Raw genomic sequence first — 18,036 nt, forward strand, 5'->3', positions numbered from 1 at the left:
TCGAAACTTGAAAAGATGATCAGTAGGATAAAGCAAGAATGGTAGGGCAGAAATTCATACACTTGCTATTAACTCCATGAACCCGAGGCATATTGACCGGTTCCTAAAACCACAGAAGGGATTTTATTTTATTTTTTTATAACATATATGAATACAGTAGCCGCAGCCGACTGAGAAACATGCATCTATTTCCTTTTCTTATCCCAGCCAGTTCCAAATATTAATGCTGACTCATGCATACTCTATAAATTTCTTTAAACTTGTAAATCTATCTCTCTTTCCTTTTGACTGAATTCAAGATTCATCATGTGTGGATTTAATAATAACTTAATTTGAATATGGGATCATAATAATATCTCTCAATCATTGGCTATTCATTATTTTTTTATTCAGCATGAATGGGGTTTTTTTTTATGCATATATATTTTTGGAATCAATTCAAATAGGTTTATCTATGTCAGATCTAATGAATTTACGAAAAATTATTTTTTCACAATCTTGCAATGAATTTGAACTCAAATAATAATAAAAAAAATATATTCTCTTTAACCATTTGAGCCATTATCTTTATTTTAGTTGTATTTTTGCTGATTCTATGTTCATTCCATCTCAACGTAATCACTAACGAGATGTCATAATGGGTGACTCTTTTCTGAAAAAAAAAAAAAAGGGTAATGTACATATATACATACATCCACATGATGTGTGTATGTGAAAAAAAAATCTGAAAGAAAAAAAGTGAGGCCTTTAAATCTTGTATCCTGACTCTCGACAAGCGTTGGGTCCATAAATTGATATGTTTTCAAACTTTTTCTTTTGTTTTTGGTAGAGAAGTATGTGTATTGAATGTGCATGACATGTTGCCCGCATTTCAACAGTTGCTGGGGCAAATTAAATGTGCATAACATGTGGCCTGCATTAATGGTCCCCCAAGACATAGATCAGACACAAAAGACCGTTGGAAGACGCTAATGGCCAGAATGCCTAAGAGATTATAAAACCACCAGATGAAAAGTGCAACATCAATCTTGCTAATATAGCTATACCTTCACAAGAAGAAAATGCCACAGATTTCTTTTAGGGCGAACATATGGTCTTGGGTTTAATTACACAACGAGAGCTAATTAGTCCGACACCTCTGAGTTAAAGTTTCGAGTTCTTCACTGTAAAGGTGTTTCATTGGGGACAGATATAAGATGCCATAAATGTGGAAAATATTTTTTTTCTCTACCTTTATATATGGTAGATTGTAGTTTTTTTCCTAATTCTTTTATCTGGTTCATGTGACCTTCTGAACATACAAACCAAAATTTCTGCTATATATGTTTGGGATGAGATAAAATTAAAGTAAAGAAGATTGAAGAAAACTATTTTTTACCTATATATTTGGAAGGAAACGATTCTGGAAGGAAAGAAAATAAGGGAGAGAGTCATGCAAAAATTTTCTTTGCCTCGCCTTTCCCCCTCCATTTCGTTTTGTTTCCCTGGTAGTCCCCAGACGTAATTATACGTCAGTTTGGGAAAAACTAGCCAGTCTAGGAAGCTGTTATAGTGAAAACAGTCATCAAATTTTTGGCTTACTTCATCTAAACTAAATCAAAGTTTAGAGTCGAGTGAAAAAAAAAAAGAAAAAAAAGAATGCAAAGAGATTACACATACTTTTTCCAAATGAACTTTCATCATTAACCATTTCAGTGGCAAGGCTCACATTCCATTTCATATCAATCAAATGCTATGTTTTTCTTTGTCGTGTAGCAAACAGTTTGAATATGATTAAAAGTATATCTGAAATTGATAGTTTAAACCATGAAAATATTCCTTCCGGCTAGAAAAAACTACACGATCATAACAGTTCTGCATTAAATTTTCTATGCAGTGAAAGCAAAGTTGTTTTGTAACTAATTTTCATTTGTGAGATCTTTTGTTTATTGCAATGGGCCGGGTGTTATTGTTTACTGCGATCTCTAAGCATAACTCCTGGGAGTCCAGTTACTTTTATTTCTCTGAATTTGTCTTAAGACAAGGGTTTTCCAACTTGGTATCATTAGTAATTAACCTGATTCAAAACTAATCATACAATTTCATGCAGCAGAATTTATGAAAACTTGGGCTCTGTCTTTTGTTTATTTGCTGCTTTATACATATTTTTCATGCAAAAAAAAAAAAAAAACAAAGTTTTAATTTTGGTCACTCTTGCTGCTGTTGCACCAATATATTTCAGTTGAGGAAGCAGCCTGGTAGATTGATATTTAGTTTAATGATGTTTATGGATCCATTACTTAGACTGATATATAATCCAAGGCTTCTCTATAGCATGTGAAGTTTTGAACAGCTATTGAAAACTTTCATGACCTTTATTTACTAGAAATTGCATGAACCCTAGAGAGTATGTGCATAGATATAAACATATACACCAATCCTTGTTTCTGATGATATTTGTAAATCATTTCTTTCATTGCTTTATCCTTCCAACTATGTATAAATGTAGGCACTCAAATATAAAAGTAGGATTAAGGAAAAAAAAAAAAAGACTAAATTCTAACTAGTGCTTGTTTTACAAAATTTTGGTAATCAGTTATGGACTGGAGGCTTCCTTGTTGCTGGAGTGTAGTCCATGGTTACTAATTCATCAACATTAATGTTGGGTGCTCCATCTTCTTTTGCTGTAAGCACCTGAGCACCATGGACTTTCTGAGTTTCCTTGGCCACCGGAATATTTCGTGCTGAAACACACACAAAAAAAAAAAAAAGTTAAGAAACTCCTTCACAATCAAATTTCTAATATTGAACTTATTAACAGATTAGAGATGCTCAATTGGAGATTCAAGATTTACCTCTAGCAGTTGTAGAGACGAAGAAAAAGAGGAAAAAAGCAACAAGAAGAAGCGGATGCTTGTAAGGAATCCTAGCCATCTTTGTATTTTTCTTTTTTTTTGGGTATGCAATTTATTTCAATCTCTTTGCTGTGCACAACATGTTCAAGTTGCCTCTCTTATATAGAAGCAAACTACATACATGGATCGACAAGTGGTGCATTAATTGAAAATGACATCAAATTTTGCAGTAACTCTACGTGAAATGTGGTTTCTTAGAGTCAACATCAATGTCTCCTGCTGTCTTTTGCATGAAAATGCTAGCATAAGGCTCATAAAAGAAAACTCCAGTTTACAATTAAAAGTACTGAAGGTCTCGTTTGGACTATTATGGTTAATAAGTTAGTAACTTTGTATCCTCATAATTGAAAGCTAAAAGGGGGGGGGGGGGGGGGGAGTAATAAAATTCCAAGTAGGATTGCAATATTTATATTGTACATTCATCTCAATGATAAGTGTATATGAATGAGTGGGAGGGATGAAGAAAATTCCCATGTTTTACCTTTATTGCTCAAATCGATTGCCAAAAAAAAAAAAAAAAAAACCTTTATTGCTCAAATCATTAATGTATGAGTGGGAGAGTTGATAATTAAAAGCATCGTTCACCAATTAATCTTAAGCAAATATTGGAAAGAACAGCATATTTTGTTATTTAATTTGCTTTGAAGCAAAAGATTATCAGATGCTAGAAATTTTATCAACTCATCAGCTACAGACCAGATAACAAAATCAACCTCTGCGAGCCTTCTGTTCTTCTAGTTAATATTGAGGTTTATAACTTCAGAGAGAAATAACTACATCAAATATTGGTATATCATATGAAACTTTGCTCTATTTTTCTCTGCTTTTTTATCTCATCTTTTCAATTTTGCTTTGCTCAACTTGCATCAAGAAATAGTGACCAGGGAACAGTTTCTAGCACGACGGATTTGTGGACCTAATTTTTCTATATACCTAAGTGCAACACTAATTAATGACCCTGCTTTGCCAAAGGACTAGCAGATTTTATAAACAAAACAGAAACATAGCAATTGCCAATGTTCATGCACTACTATAACATGATAAGGTAAGAAGATCCTCGGGGAGAAATTATACATTGCTGCCTAGTGATCAACGTCCTGTTTTTAGTGATTAGATCGTGATTTTGCTAATTAATCATACCGAAAAACAACTAATTAATTCATAGAGGGAGAAAATCAACACCGGGTGGGGCAGCAATAATTTTCAGATAGGGTGATCGACATATTCATGTTCAAAAAATCACGTGAAGGGAGCTCAAAATTATCAGCTGAAGGGTCCTCCTTGTCCGCGAAATGATGAACATATACTAAACATGATTTATACGTCCGATTAGGTCCTTGAAATGGAGGCGTTTTGAGGCACGCTAACATCGGCTATTACCAGAAGAGAAAAAAAAAATTACTACGTCTCTTCTAAGAATATATATGCTTTTCTAGGACTCTATGAAGAATATACTTGCTTTCCTGCCGATAGTAACATGGTCTGTTGTGCTCAGTTCTTAATTTCAGTAATTAAAATTCAATCACTGATAGCTTCAATTATCAAAATATATATGCTTTCAAGGAACAACTGCACATTAATTAGATTATTTCCATGTTCTTTTCAGGCTTTGTTGTTATAATGAAACAAAATTTTGTTAATCTCTTTACTGATCTTCCTAATCCTTTTTATTTTGATGGATTGGATCCTAATAAAGAATTAATAGAATCCCTCTTTCTTGGAAGCTGCTTGACAATTCAAAGTTATGGTTTATCTTTCAAATTGGAAGTGATGGCTCTGGTCTAGCCCTATCATTTTGAGCCCACATGGGTGGTGTCATGGGCAGACCTTGGTGTGCTGCAACACACGGTCCGTGACACCTGGTGTGTAACAAGACCAAATTCAGGCAGCTCAGGGTGAAACCTCCAGCACCAAAAACTTTGAAAATATAGCTTTGTAATTTCTCCTACAACTTGAGGGCCCTGAATGATGCACGAAACCTACCAATTTTAACCATCCAATTCAAATACAGATTTTTGAGATATGATATTTAAATTTTACCTAATACAACACGTTTCTTGATTTTATTTCCTAGTAGGCAGCAGATGACACATTGATCAACAGCAGCCAGCAACTCACTTCATTATTGAAGTATAAATCATTGAAAGATTTAAAAAAATAATTTAATCGGACTTTTCTTCCTTAATCTAAGCATATACTCTATTATTTATATATAAAAGTGTTAACTCCAAAAGTGTTAATAGTAATTAACCTAAATATTTTTATAAATTTTAAAATTAATAAATTTATCCTTAAATATGTAATTTTTATTAATTTTTTAAGTTTAATTTAAATCAATTAAAATTAAAAATAAAGTTTATATAAAATTAAATTATTTAAAATTTAAAATTTTAATTCCAAAAATGTTAAAAGTGATTGGTTAAAATATCTTTAGTAAATATTTTTATAACTTTTAATTTATATGAATTTTTTTATTATTAGATTTTTTTTAATAATTAAAATAAAAAAGTGCTAAAAATGATTGATCAAAATATTCTTAATAAAATTTTAATTTAAAAATGGTGATTGATTAAAACATCATTAGTAGTTTTTATAAATTTTAATTTAAATGGTTTTGTAATTGTTATTTCTTTAGATAAAAATTAATATCTAATCGAATGCAAATAAATTACATCCATTCACCAACAATTAGCAATATGTGATACATTAAATACTTTAATTGGACTTTTCATCGATAGAATTAAATGATTTAGGAGGTGTTGAAGCTACATGATTAGGTTCCGTTAAATTGTTATAAGAATTATTCACTTTAATTGAAATAATAATTGATTTAATTTTTTCTCAATTTTTTCTTAATATGTATATATATGATTAATTTATATTTCAAAATTATATAATCTTTTGCAATTATATTAAAGTAATCGTATTATGAAAATGGATGTTCATTTACATATACACAGCTTCCTCAAATCTAAGAGAAACTGAAGGTAAAAGTTGATTCATGTAATCATAATTGTATCTAATAGATTTAGAGTTTAAATTTTAACAATTGTAGCCAAATTCCTTATTTTTATTCTGCAACTTTCTTTGAAAGTGAAAAGGAAATTAAATAACTAGTCATGGCAATTTTTTTTTTCTATACATAATTATAAGAATCTTTACTTGTTAATAATCCAATATCATGAGATAAAAATGGGTTAGTCCACCAAGGTCCATGTGCAGTGTATCTGATTCGGCGTATATTTGATGAAAAAACAATTATTAAACTTTCAATCATGTAGAAATGAAAGTAAGGAATCAGAAGTAGAATTATTATTAAAAAATTATGATAAGATCATAAATAGCTTTCCCCATAGTTGACTTGAAAGGAAAAAAACAACTCAATATTTTTGTATTTCTTGGCGTGCTAAGATTTAAAAAGCTCAACATCTGGTCCAGCTCAGGCAGTGATTAAACAAGCTAGCAATGCTTCAAATCAAAAGGGTTGGTATGTCAAAGGAGACAATATAAATGTGATCGGGGCTACCTTGTGCCCCAAACCATGACAACCTCTAGATGGGTGGATAGTGACCATGGATGTCTTTTACTCCTAACCGAATTCCTTCTCGATCGATAAACCTGCTCCCTAGCTAGGGCCACCACCACCCTTTCTCAGCTCTCATGATGCGTGTGGAATCGAACCTCATCCGGTTCAACCGTCGGCCATGAGGTGCTGGCAGGCCAAAGCAGGCATGAATAGACAGAAAAGTCACATAAAAAATCCTTTAAAACAGGTGATTATTTCATTTATGTTGTGGCCTGGCATGAACTGAGATGCAAAAGAGTTCTTTTCTTCTTCTTCTTCTTTTTCTTTTTTAATGATTTTTAGATCAAAATTGTGGTACCAAAACTTGATAGCAATCACAATACGTTACGTTTATGAATTTCAATATGATATATATAATTCAATTGATGCAAAGAACTTAGTTATCAAATTTTGTTTGATCGGCTTTGGATTAATAGTACGAAATTGTAGGCATAAGTAACTTGGTAAAATCATTTACAGTGAAATTTGGAGTGTTGAGACGAAGGATAAGGGCGGGTGCATAATCACGTGTATGTGTTGGATCATGGATGTAAGGGCGGTGGACAACGGCAAGTAGCAAGAAGTAACTAAGTAGGTGCGGAATGGGCGTCTTGCGTCGTTTTCCTTTCTCTCCCGCCACCTTTGACAAATCGTCTCACATTCCGTGAATGAATGTCCATCCAACACCTCATTCATCAGTTTCTTCAACTCAACATCTGTCATTAAAATCACTTGGGTAAGATTTCTTTATCATTTTAGATTGAACATTTTTTTTTTTTTTTGCTTATTGAACTAAAATACTCAACTTTTTTAATAGATAAAAAAAATTATATATACATAATGATCGTACAAATTTTATATATACGTAAAATTTTGATAACATAAGAATTAAATTAAACAAAAAAAAATTTAATAGATAATATTCGACAAACTTAAAATTCAAATTTTAACACTTACAATCTTTTTTATTACCAAGCTATATATAACTTTTTTTATAAAAAAATAAAACTTAAAACAAAAAAAATCTAACTGACATATGCTTTAATCTACAGTTTTCTAAATTGTGGACACATGGCAACTTTCCAAAGCACAAGACAGAACCCTCTTTTAGTCTTAGCTCTTTTGGGTTCCATTACTGCTACTGAATTGGGTGCCCCAAACGTTCCTACGGTTCAACCCCAAGATGAGATCCGAACATCAATAATAATCATAGTAATAGTTAGAGAAGAACGAGAGCTAATAAAGTGATTAGAAAAAAAAGAAAGTATTTAATTATATATTAGGTGCAAACGAACTCTAATTAAAAAGATAAGTGTAGGTTTTTAAATTTATGAAGTTTAGGGGAGGGTTTAACCATGTTTAATCACCTTTGTGGTGTTAATTCATAAGTGACTCTGATGATGATGATGGGTTTGCTTTGAGGACAGTTTGTATAAGCTCTGTACGGGAGTGAAGATGAGACTGTGGGATACCAACTCTGTTCAGGTTGTGCTTAAATTTGTTTCTTTCTCCTATTTCTTATTTACAATCATACTTTGGTCTTGATTATTTCTCCAACTATAAGGTTTTTAATTTTAATTGCTCCTCTAATAGTTTTTATATGTTTACTGCATCTTTATTATTCTACATTTTTTTTTTCTGTAGAATAGATTATATTCCATACTTTATATATCTATATGTGCTTTTTTATTTTGCAATTTGTTAAGTTGATACTTTTTGTTCCTTCCTTTTGTGGATCAACAAACTCAATTCCTATGCAACATTAAAGAAAAAGTTTTTTAAAGTTTTGACTACTCAAGTTCAATTTTAATTTAGAATAATACAAGTTGAGTTGTTAGATTTCAATAATTTGTAAGTTGTCTTCGATGCCTTTTTTTATTCATTTGTTATAAGCTATAAGAATTTTATTTGTTTTATGTTATATAATATATAGAACCTTACGACTTTAAGTAGAAAGTGAATGCGAGTTTTTGGAAACCAGGTAATTGACGTAGCAGAATGCTATCTTCTGCTTCTTTACTACATCACATGACAAAAGTTTTATCTCGCTTCCTCTTTCTTTCTTTACATTCAAAAAGTTGTTTATTTAATTGTTTTTTTTTTTTTTTTTGAAAGAGAAGATCTTCATTCTTTACTCAATCAACTTACAATCATCGTTCAATATTTCGTCTAGTATAGCAGGATGATCTTCTATCCAATACTCATCATTGTCTATGTGCAGATTGTAGCAAGCAAGTTTGTGCAGGGCCCTGTTCCCAAATCTCGTTACATGTAGAATTTGACAGGATATAAAACTAGATATTCTCCATTTGGCCTCTTCCATAATAACACCTATTGGTGAAAGGTCCATCTCCAACATCTTCAACTTTTTAACCACTGTTAGACAATCGCCTTCTAGCATAATGTTTGTGACCCCCATTTCATGTGCAAAATTTAATGCATGCATTCCTGCTCTTGCTTCGACTTGGAAGGAATCATGCACATCTTGTATGCGTAAAGTTGCTCCTCCAAGTACAAGACCCTAATGATCCCTCATTATGATTCCTATTCCTCCTTTTCTATTGTGTTGATTAAACGCTCCATCAAAATTCACCTTCACTCTTCCCTCACTCGGCTGGATCCAATATCTGAACTCATTGTTATATTGTTGAATATACATTGCCGTGGACTGTGGAGTTCTCTTATGCTTTCTATGTGTCTCTCTATTTCGCTCCCCCCAGATCCCCCACAATGCTGTTAGGAAAAGATCTAGTTCCCCGTTTGCATAACTGTCGCAAACTTGTTTAATCCACGACACAACGTCATTAACTGTGGTCTATGACTCTTTCTAGAGATTAAGGTGCCTCCAAACTTCTGCTACATGTATGAAATGCAGCACCGCGTCTAGGATTGTCTCGTCAGCGTCATTACATCTGGGATAAATAGGGGGGACCGCAACCTTCCTCTTGTCCAGGTTCACCATAGTTCGTATAGCAGCTTGACACACACGCCATAGTTTTAAATTGCAGTTTTATGGTGGAATAGTGGCTGTGAAATTACAGTAACATCATCACCCACCATCGCTATCAGAGAAAATATGATTGAAAAATTTAATTACACACGTTGTTGGGCAAAAAGCCTTCATTCCAATCATGCCAGCTGAAGCGAAATCAAATAATTAATCAATCACACAAGAGATAACAATTTAACGTGGTTCAGTCCAACTGACCTACGTGCATGGATGAAAAACAAGATCCACTAGTTTTGTAGAGAATTACAAACATACATAAAATCAAATCATTAACCACTCAATATCTATAGATCCTCTCAATCTCCTCTAGTCCTATGGAGTATTATCAACCCAAACAAACATATACTCATGTACACCCTTTCAATACAACCAAACACATATCCATATGCACCCATACATCACATCTATGTGAACCCTTTCAGTCTCCTTTAGTTCACTCACAAACAAACATACACACCCATAAGACGTAAAGCCCTAATACTCTTATGAGGTGTCTATCCTACAAAATCTTACAACTCTCTTACATTTTTTTTCATACCTAACGCTGTAGAGACTTCACCTATTTATAATCATACAAATTTGCCTATTAAGAATCATCTTTTCCTTAGAATTCTTCTTTTGCAAGTCTTCTTGTCTATCAAGCAATATCTGACCAATCTAAAAAAAATCTCTAACAAATCCCAAATAGATCTCCTATGGGATTTAAGTCATTATTCTTAACAATATCCACCTTAACTCAAATTTCATTAATCATCTGTTTTCATGCTAGACATGCTTGGCTCCACCTGTAATGGAAGTCTCACACTCATATTTTCTTCTCTTGTGTGTCTCACGCTTTATGCAAATTGATCCTTAATCTTCAAAACATGAACTCAAACTCTTATCTTGAATAGCTTTCCTTTAAGCTTGCCTCTTTTTATGTTTTGAACTATGCTCTGATACCACTTGTTAGGAAATAACCACAGTTTTGATACAACTTGTTAGGCAAAAAGCCTCAAATCCAATTATGCCAACGAAAACGAAATTAAATAATCAATTAATCACACAAGAGACAATAATTTAACGTGGTTCGGTCTAACTGACTTACGTGCACGGATAAGAAACAAGATCTACCAGTTGTAAAGAATTACAAACATACATAAAATCAAATCATCAATCACTCAATACCTATAGACCCTCTCAATCTCTTTTAGTCTTATAGAGTATTCTCAACCCAAGCAAACACATACCTATGTGCACCCTTTCAATACAACCAAACACATATTCATATGCACCCATACATCACATTTATATGGATCCTCTCAGTCTCTTTTAGTCCACTCACAAACAAACATACACACTCATAAGACGTAAAGCCCTAATACTACTATGGGGTGTCTATCCCATAAAATCTTATAACTCTCTTACATCTTTTTCTCATAACTAATCCTGTAGAGATTTCATCTATTTATAACCATACAAACTTGTCTATTAAGAATTTTTTTTCCTTAGAATTCTTCTTTTGCAAGTTTTCTTGTCTATCAAGCAATATCTGGCCAATCTCAAAAAAATCTCTAACAAATCTCAAATAGATCTCTTATGGGATTTGAGTCATTATTCTTAACAATTTTCACCTTAACTCAAATTCTATCAATCATCTATTTTCATGCTAGACATGCTTGGCTCCATTTACAATGGAAGTCTCACACTCATCTTTTTTTCTCTTGTTTGTTTTCACGCTTTATACAAATCGATCTTTAATCCTCAAAACATGAACTTAAACTCTTCTCTTGAATAACTTTCTTCTAAGCTTACCTCTTTTCATGTCTCAAACCAGGCTCTGATACCACTTATTAGAAAATAACCATAGCTCTGATACCACTTGTTAGGCAAAAAGCCTTCAATCCAATCATGCCAGCGAAAGTGAAATTAAATAATCAATCAATCACACAAGAGATAATAATTTAACGTGGTTTGGTCCAATTGACCTACGTGCACGGATGAGAAACAAGATCCACTAGTTGTAGAGAATTATAAATATATATAAAATTAAATCATCAACCACTCAATACCTATAGACCCTCTCAATCTCTTTTAGTCTTATAGAGTATTCTCAACCCAAACAAATACATACCCATGTGCATAATTTTAATACAACCAAACACATATCCATATGCACCCATACATCACATTTATATGGACCTTCTCAGTTTCTTTTAGTCCACTCACAAATAAACATACACACCCATAAGACGTAAAGTTTTAATACTCTTATGGGGTGTCTATCTCACAAAATCTTATAACTTTCTTACATCTTTTTCTCATACCTAACCCTGTAGAGATGTCACATATTTATAACCATACAAACTTGCCTATTAAGAATATTCTTTTCCTTAAAATTTTTTTTTGTAAGTCTTCTTGTTTATCAAGCAATATTTGGTCAATATCAAAAAAATTTATAATAAATCCCAAATAAATCTCCTATGAGATTTGAGTAATTATTCTTAACACACATAACAGTCATTGAAAAATAATGTAATAAAAAATAACGATAATAATGATCCGCTATTGTCGTTATCCTCATTTTCCCTATCATCAATTCAAATTTTTTTTAAAAAAGTAAAATTTTAACACAATCTGTCAAGATTCCTAAGAATCAGAATAAAACAACTAAGACTATAAAAGCAAAAGTAAAAACAAAACCAAAAGATAACTCAGTCTCATACTCTCAGTTTCAAAATCGGTTTAAAAAAGTTAAAAGTACGAACCATTCAATCAATAGCAATCCTAACTCAATCTATAAATTATTCAAATTCAAATTAGTCTCAAGTCCTCAATTAATAATCAAGATCAAAGAAGGTAAGAAAAAATTAAATTACCTATTTTTTTTGTAAAATTTTTGTAAAATAATATTGATCTTTGTGAGAACATGAGAGAGACGAGTTGAGGTACTCTGTAGGTAGTGACATTGATGAGAGTGTGCTAAAGATAGAGGGAGATATAGAAAAAAAAAGAGAGGGAGAAGAAGAAGACATGAATAAGGTTGGTTGACTTAAGGGAGGCCCGAAGCAGTGAGGCCGTGAAGAAGTTTGAAGAGGAGAGATTTTGGTAACTAAAATTTAGAGAACATTTGGGGGGCCTATTGGAGTGAAATAGGTGCATAGGAAGGGGTAGGGTGGGATGGTTTTTTTTTTTTATTTAATTTTGTAATTAATTTTATTAAAATAGAAGTTTGAAAATTTGTAATTTTTAAAATTTTTTTAGATAAAATCTAGTTAGACTAATTAAAGATTTATAATTAAAAAAAATAAGAGATTAATAATTTAATATGATATATATAGGGATTTTAGATGAAAAATTTTAATAATTTTTTTTGTATAAGTTACATAAAAAATAATTAAAATTATATATTATATTTTGATTTTGTTATTTATTAATTTATAATTTTATATTTGAAATTTAATAATTTTTTTATTGTTTTGATATTTATATTATTGTTAATTCTTTTGCTATGAAATTAATTCTTATTAATTAATTTTTATTTTTATGTAATTATTGAAGATTCTATTTATTATATAATATATTAAAAGTAATTTGTGATAAAAATTTTTTTACATCAATTGGTGTATCAAAACGATTAAGTTAATAAATTTAGCATTTTACGATCTATTACTCTTAAGATTAGAAACTAAAAATAAACAAATTTAACATATATTCAATTTTTAATGATGGAATAAGTAATATTAATATTTCTAAATATAAGTTTATTTTGTTTTATTTTGTTTGTATACAAAATATCAAGCATGCCACGAAGTAAAAAGTTTCCTAGCAAAGGAGTAAAGGGTATGCCAAACGATAATATAGGTTGGCATTTTGGAACATCTATGCCAAATATAAAAGGTAATTTTTCATGCAAACTTTGTGGTAAAGTTATAAAAAGAGGAATAACATATTTCAAGGAACACATTGCTAATAATACTGACAATGTTGCACCATGTCTTAACATTACTGGTATGTTATGTTTTTATAATTTCTTTGAAAATATTATTATTAATTTCTCAGTAAAAATTTTAAAATTACATAAGCATGTACAATTAATTTTTTCCCTTTTTCTTAACTATATTATTAATAGGGATAATAAGATAAAGTATGATGAAATTCTTTCAAGAAAGTAAATCAAAGAAAGTTGACAACAAAGAGAGAAAAGATGAATTCTCATCACAATTAAGAGGGGAAGACTATGACTATGAAGGTTTTATTGATGAAGACATTATTACTTGATAAGCAATGCGAGATAGTATTCAGTCACAACATGAGTGACACAAAAGATAAGAATTCAAACAAATAACTAGTGGTTGGAGTAACATACATGAAGAGGGACGAAGCTCTCATGGCTCAGTTGCTGAATATTTTGAAAAAAAAAAAAGGAAATCAATTGCAAATGAGTCTAAATTTTCATTAAGAAAAGCTATACCTGAATTGGTTAGAAGTAAGAGTTTAAAGCAACAAAAAATAAGTGATTAATTTTTAAAGACAATAAGAAAAAAGATGAGTGAATCAATATAAAATTTTTTTATACATGATCGACTTCTTTTTCAGTTAGCAAACTTTTCATGGTTGCATAATTTGATTTTTGTGACAGTAGAAGTTGGCCAACATGTGAAACTTCTAACACCTTATAAAGTCTCGGATATGTATTTAGAGTATAAGTATCAACAAATTCATGAATGGATTAATGGATTAAAAGCTCATTGGAATGAATTGGGTGCCACTTTAATGTGTGATGGTTGGATAGACCAATAGTTTGAATCAAATGCATATCATTAATTTTCTTATTTACTGTGGTAAACTGACCATTTTTTTGAAAATCTATAGATGTCTCAAATGTTTGTAGTAAAAATGCAAGCTTTTATTACAAATTATTAAATGAAGCTGTGGAACAAATTGAAGAAAAACACATTGTTCAAATAGTTATCGATAATGAAGCATCACTTAAGACTGCAGGAAAAAGACTAATGGAAAATAGACAACATTTGTATTGGACATCATGTTAAACTCATTGTTTAGACTTGTGGCTTAAGGATATTGGCAAGAAAAAAATGTGGCAAAGGTTTTGGATGATGTAAAAAAAGTGACTTATTTTATATATAATCACATTTGGACTATTAATTTGATGAAAAAATATACACAAGGAAAGTAAAAGCTTTATCCTACCCTTACTTGATTTGTCACTCATTTCATACAGTTAGAAAAAATAATGAGGCAAAAGTAAGGTTTGAAAGAGATATTCAATTCAAAGGTTAGTATTTAGTAATTAATATAACTATTTAAATCTAGCATCTTTTTATGATATCATTGTTTAAAATATTAATTTAAAATATATTATTATAAAAATTTATTAATGAATATATAGAAATTTAAAGAATTAAAATAGGGACAACAAAAATCATGGTTTGCTTATGAAGCCAAAAAAATCATTTTGGAAAAAAGATTTTTGAAAAAAAACAAGTGATATTATAAAAGTTTATGAGCTTTTGGTAAAAGTGTTACGCCTTGTAAATAGTGATGAAAAACCAATAATAGACTTTATTTACGAGGCTATGGATAAATCTAAATAAGCAATTCAGCAAAATTATTGTTGTTCTGTTGAATATGAAAAGATTATTGATAATAGATAGAATTTCATGCATTCTGACTTACATTCAGCTGGTAAGTAAAATAAGAATATATATTGTATTTAAAAAATATATTTATTTTTTATGCTTAAATTGCTTATATATTTATTTTTTATTACTTTAATATAATATTGTTATGAATTATGTTTAGGTTATTATCTAAATTCACAATTTCAATTTAGATTGGAGCATTCTGCAAATATACTTAAAGAAACATTAGAAGGTACAAGAATAGTTATTGAAATATTAGAACCTTTTATAAATACTCAAATAAGAATAGTTAACCAAGTTAGCGTTTAATACTATTTTATAACTTTGACATTTATTTTATGTATTAAAAATAGAATTATTTTTATTTATTCATTTATTATTGTATTTTCAATCGATGTAGTTACTATTATTTTGAGACAAGTACGAAACATTTGGTATTCCACAAGCACAATGAACTTGGGAGTAAATGAATCCAAGTAAATAGTAAATTAAATAATTATAATTTTATTTATATTATTTAATTGTATAGCTCATTCAAAATTTAATTTAAATAATTTTATACAGTTGAGTGGTGGATGATAAATGGCACTTGTATTCTTAAATTACAAAAATTAACAATCAAAGTGCTTAGGCAAACAACATCTGCATCAAATTGTGAACATAATTGGAGCACATTTAGCTATATTCCTGCTAAAGTAAGAAATAGATTGAAGTTTGAAAGATTTCAAAAACTTATATATACCTATTACAACATGAGGTTGAAGATGAAACATTAGAAAAAAATGAGCATTGACGAGATAAATAATAGTTTTAATCCTATTAGCCTTGACCAATTTTTTAAGATAATGATCCACTAACATAATGACTGTAAGAGAAAGAAAATCTTTTGTTAGATGGTCAAAACTCTGATTGGTTGCCTACAAATAATTTTGATAATGAAATGAATATTGAACAATCATGCCAATCTCAAGAAAGGAATGTATCTCATTTAAGTTCAAGTCTAACATCAAGTCAGAGTGATGATGGTGGGGGTTTAAGTCCAGATGATGATGATGATGATGGTGAGAATTTTGGTGGTAATATGGATGCAAATTGACCTACAACCCACTTGGAGGAGAATTTGGACTTGTTGCTACTAGTGGACTTTTCATTAATATGACAGAATATGAAGTAAATCCATTTGCTGAATCTAGTGGAGGTCAAAGTGCACATATAACTGGATCAAAAAGCCAAAAATCACCATTATGATATTTCTAGAGGTTCTTCATCTTCAGGTAAGAGATCAAATTCTACTAACTTTAAGTATAGTGAATCTTTTGGTAGTGCTCAAGGATGTTATTATCCACCGAAACAACCTAATTTTCAACCTCCTCATGGTTATCCACCTCTATATGGTTATTATCTACCACAAATATATCTTTCACCTCAAATGTATCATTTATCACAAATGTATCCCCCACCATAAATTTATCATTCTTAAATATATCATCCACCTTAAATGTATCAAGAACAAAGGCCACAAAGATAGGGATAGAGTCAACTTGGCTCTCAAAGTGAAAATATAAAATTTGATCTTCCTCGTCATTCTATCATGTGGTAAAATTTGAAATATATATCAATAATTATAATTGATGAAATTTGAAATTATTATATTTTTAAGTTTGTAATTTTATTAATATAGATGTTTGGTATTTAACATATTATGTTTTGTTAATATTTTGATTTGTCTGAAATTAATACTGAATATGAACTTGGCTCAAGCAAAAATTTTATTACTAAATCAAATATGAATGTTTTATTATAATCTAAATAAAATTATGAATAATTTTTTTAAAAAATAAAAAATATAGTGTCATAAACTATTTTAAAAATTATTAAATAAGAATTTTTATGATTATAATTATAATTATTATATTTTATAACAAATTGTACAAAACTAAAAAGAATTTATGATCACGATAGCTACAATGGTTTATGTTATATTCGAAAACGTAATAAACATGATATGACTGAAAACATTACTGTTATCATGACCGTTGTTTAATTTCCTGACGCATGCCAAGTCATCATTTTCACGTTTGGATGAACCGATGCCCCTTAAATTTTCTTCCATCCTACATTCGCCTTCGCCAATGATCTATCTGTACCATCCTCTGCATTTCAAGTTTCAGCCATCAATAGTTTATATCCACTTTTAACAGTATATATACCTTTATTATTAAAATGCCATATTGGGCAGCCCGGTTTATTGAGAGCACTGATTGGTATTCCATTGATTATGTCCACTTCTTCACTTGTAAACAACCTGTTTAACCTTTCTTTATTCCAACTTATGCTCTGTTGATCTATAAGATGTGCAACCAGGTTACAATCACCATGGTCTTCTCTTACCAGTTGCACTGTAAATGGCCAAGCTTTTGGGAGCCACATATCCTCCCAAATCCCAACGGTTTGCCCATTTCTAACCCTCCACCTTAACACTTTTTCCAGAACCTCCCTTGCTCCCCGTATGCTTCTCCAAGTAAGTGATGGTTTGTGCCCCAACTTTGTCTCCATGAGCGATATGGTCGGATAGTACTTGGCTTTCAGTATTTAACTTACTAGGAAATCATTTGAGACAATAAGTCTCCAGCATTGTTTCCCTAGAAAGGCCTTGTTAAAGGCTTCCATGTCCCTAAAGCCCAATCCTCCTACTGCCTTTGGTGCACATAGTTCATTCCACTTCAACCAATGTATACTTTCGGTTTAGTGTTTTGTTTCCACCAATATTGGACAATCATGCTATTTATTTATTTGCACAAACTCACTGAAAGCATGAAGACATTCATGGCATATCCTGGCACAGCTTGTAGAACTGCCTTGATGAAAACTTCCTTCCCTCACTGAGATAGGCATATGTTACACCCATCAATCTTTGTTTTG

At 30.7% G+C, this 18,036-nt stretch overlaps 1 protein-coding gene and 1 long non-coding RNA gene across 2 annotated transcripts; one reads left to right on the forward strand and one right to left on the reverse strand.

The window, feature by feature from the left end:
- Positions 1 to 2,333: 2,333 nt before the first annotated feature.
- On the reverse strand, positions 2,334 to 2,967 carry LOC111300653 (uncharacterized). The gene is made up of 2 exons (XM_022896276.2): positions 2,835 to 2,967; positions 2,334 to 2,723 (listed from the first exon to the last, which is right to left on the reverse strand). The coding sequence occupies exons 1-2, from the start codon at positions 2,911 to 2,913 to the stop codon at positions 2,572 to 2,574; spliced, it is 231 nt and encodes a 76-aa protein (XP_022752011.2). The 5' UTR covers positions 2,914 to 2,967; the 3' UTR covers positions 2,334 to 2,571.
- A 3,150-nt stretch (positions 2,968 to 6,117) lies between these two features.
- On the forward strand, positions 6,118 to 8,347 carry LOC149513802 (uncharacterized). Its single transcript, XR_016329530.1, has 3 exons — positions 6,118 to 6,667; positions 6,940 to 7,195; positions 7,512 to 8,347. It is a non-coding gene; the product is annotated as an uncharacterized LOC149513802 (long non-coding RNA).
- The last annotated feature ends 9,689 nt before the right edge of the window (positions 8,348 to 18,036 follow it).

This window comes from Durio zibethinus, chromosome 18, assembly GCF_047325235.1.
Source record: "Durio zibethinus cultivar Kanyao isolate XHJ-2024 chromosome 18, ASM4732523v1, whole genome shotgun sequence".
In the NCBI taxonomy this organism is placed as follows: domain Eukaryota; kingdom Viridiplantae; phylum Streptophyta; class Magnoliopsida; order Malvales; family Malvaceae; genus Durio; species Durio zibethinus.

Coding starts and splice junctions, on each gene's coding strand:
- LOC111300653 (XM_022896276.2), bottom strand. CDS start 2,913: ATGGCTAGGATTCCTTACAAGCATCCGCTTCTTCTTGTTGCTTTTTTC. Junction 2,724..2,834: donor CGTCTCTACAACTGCTAGAG/GTAAATCTTGAA, acceptor TGTGTGTTTCAG/CACGAAATATTCCGGTGGCC.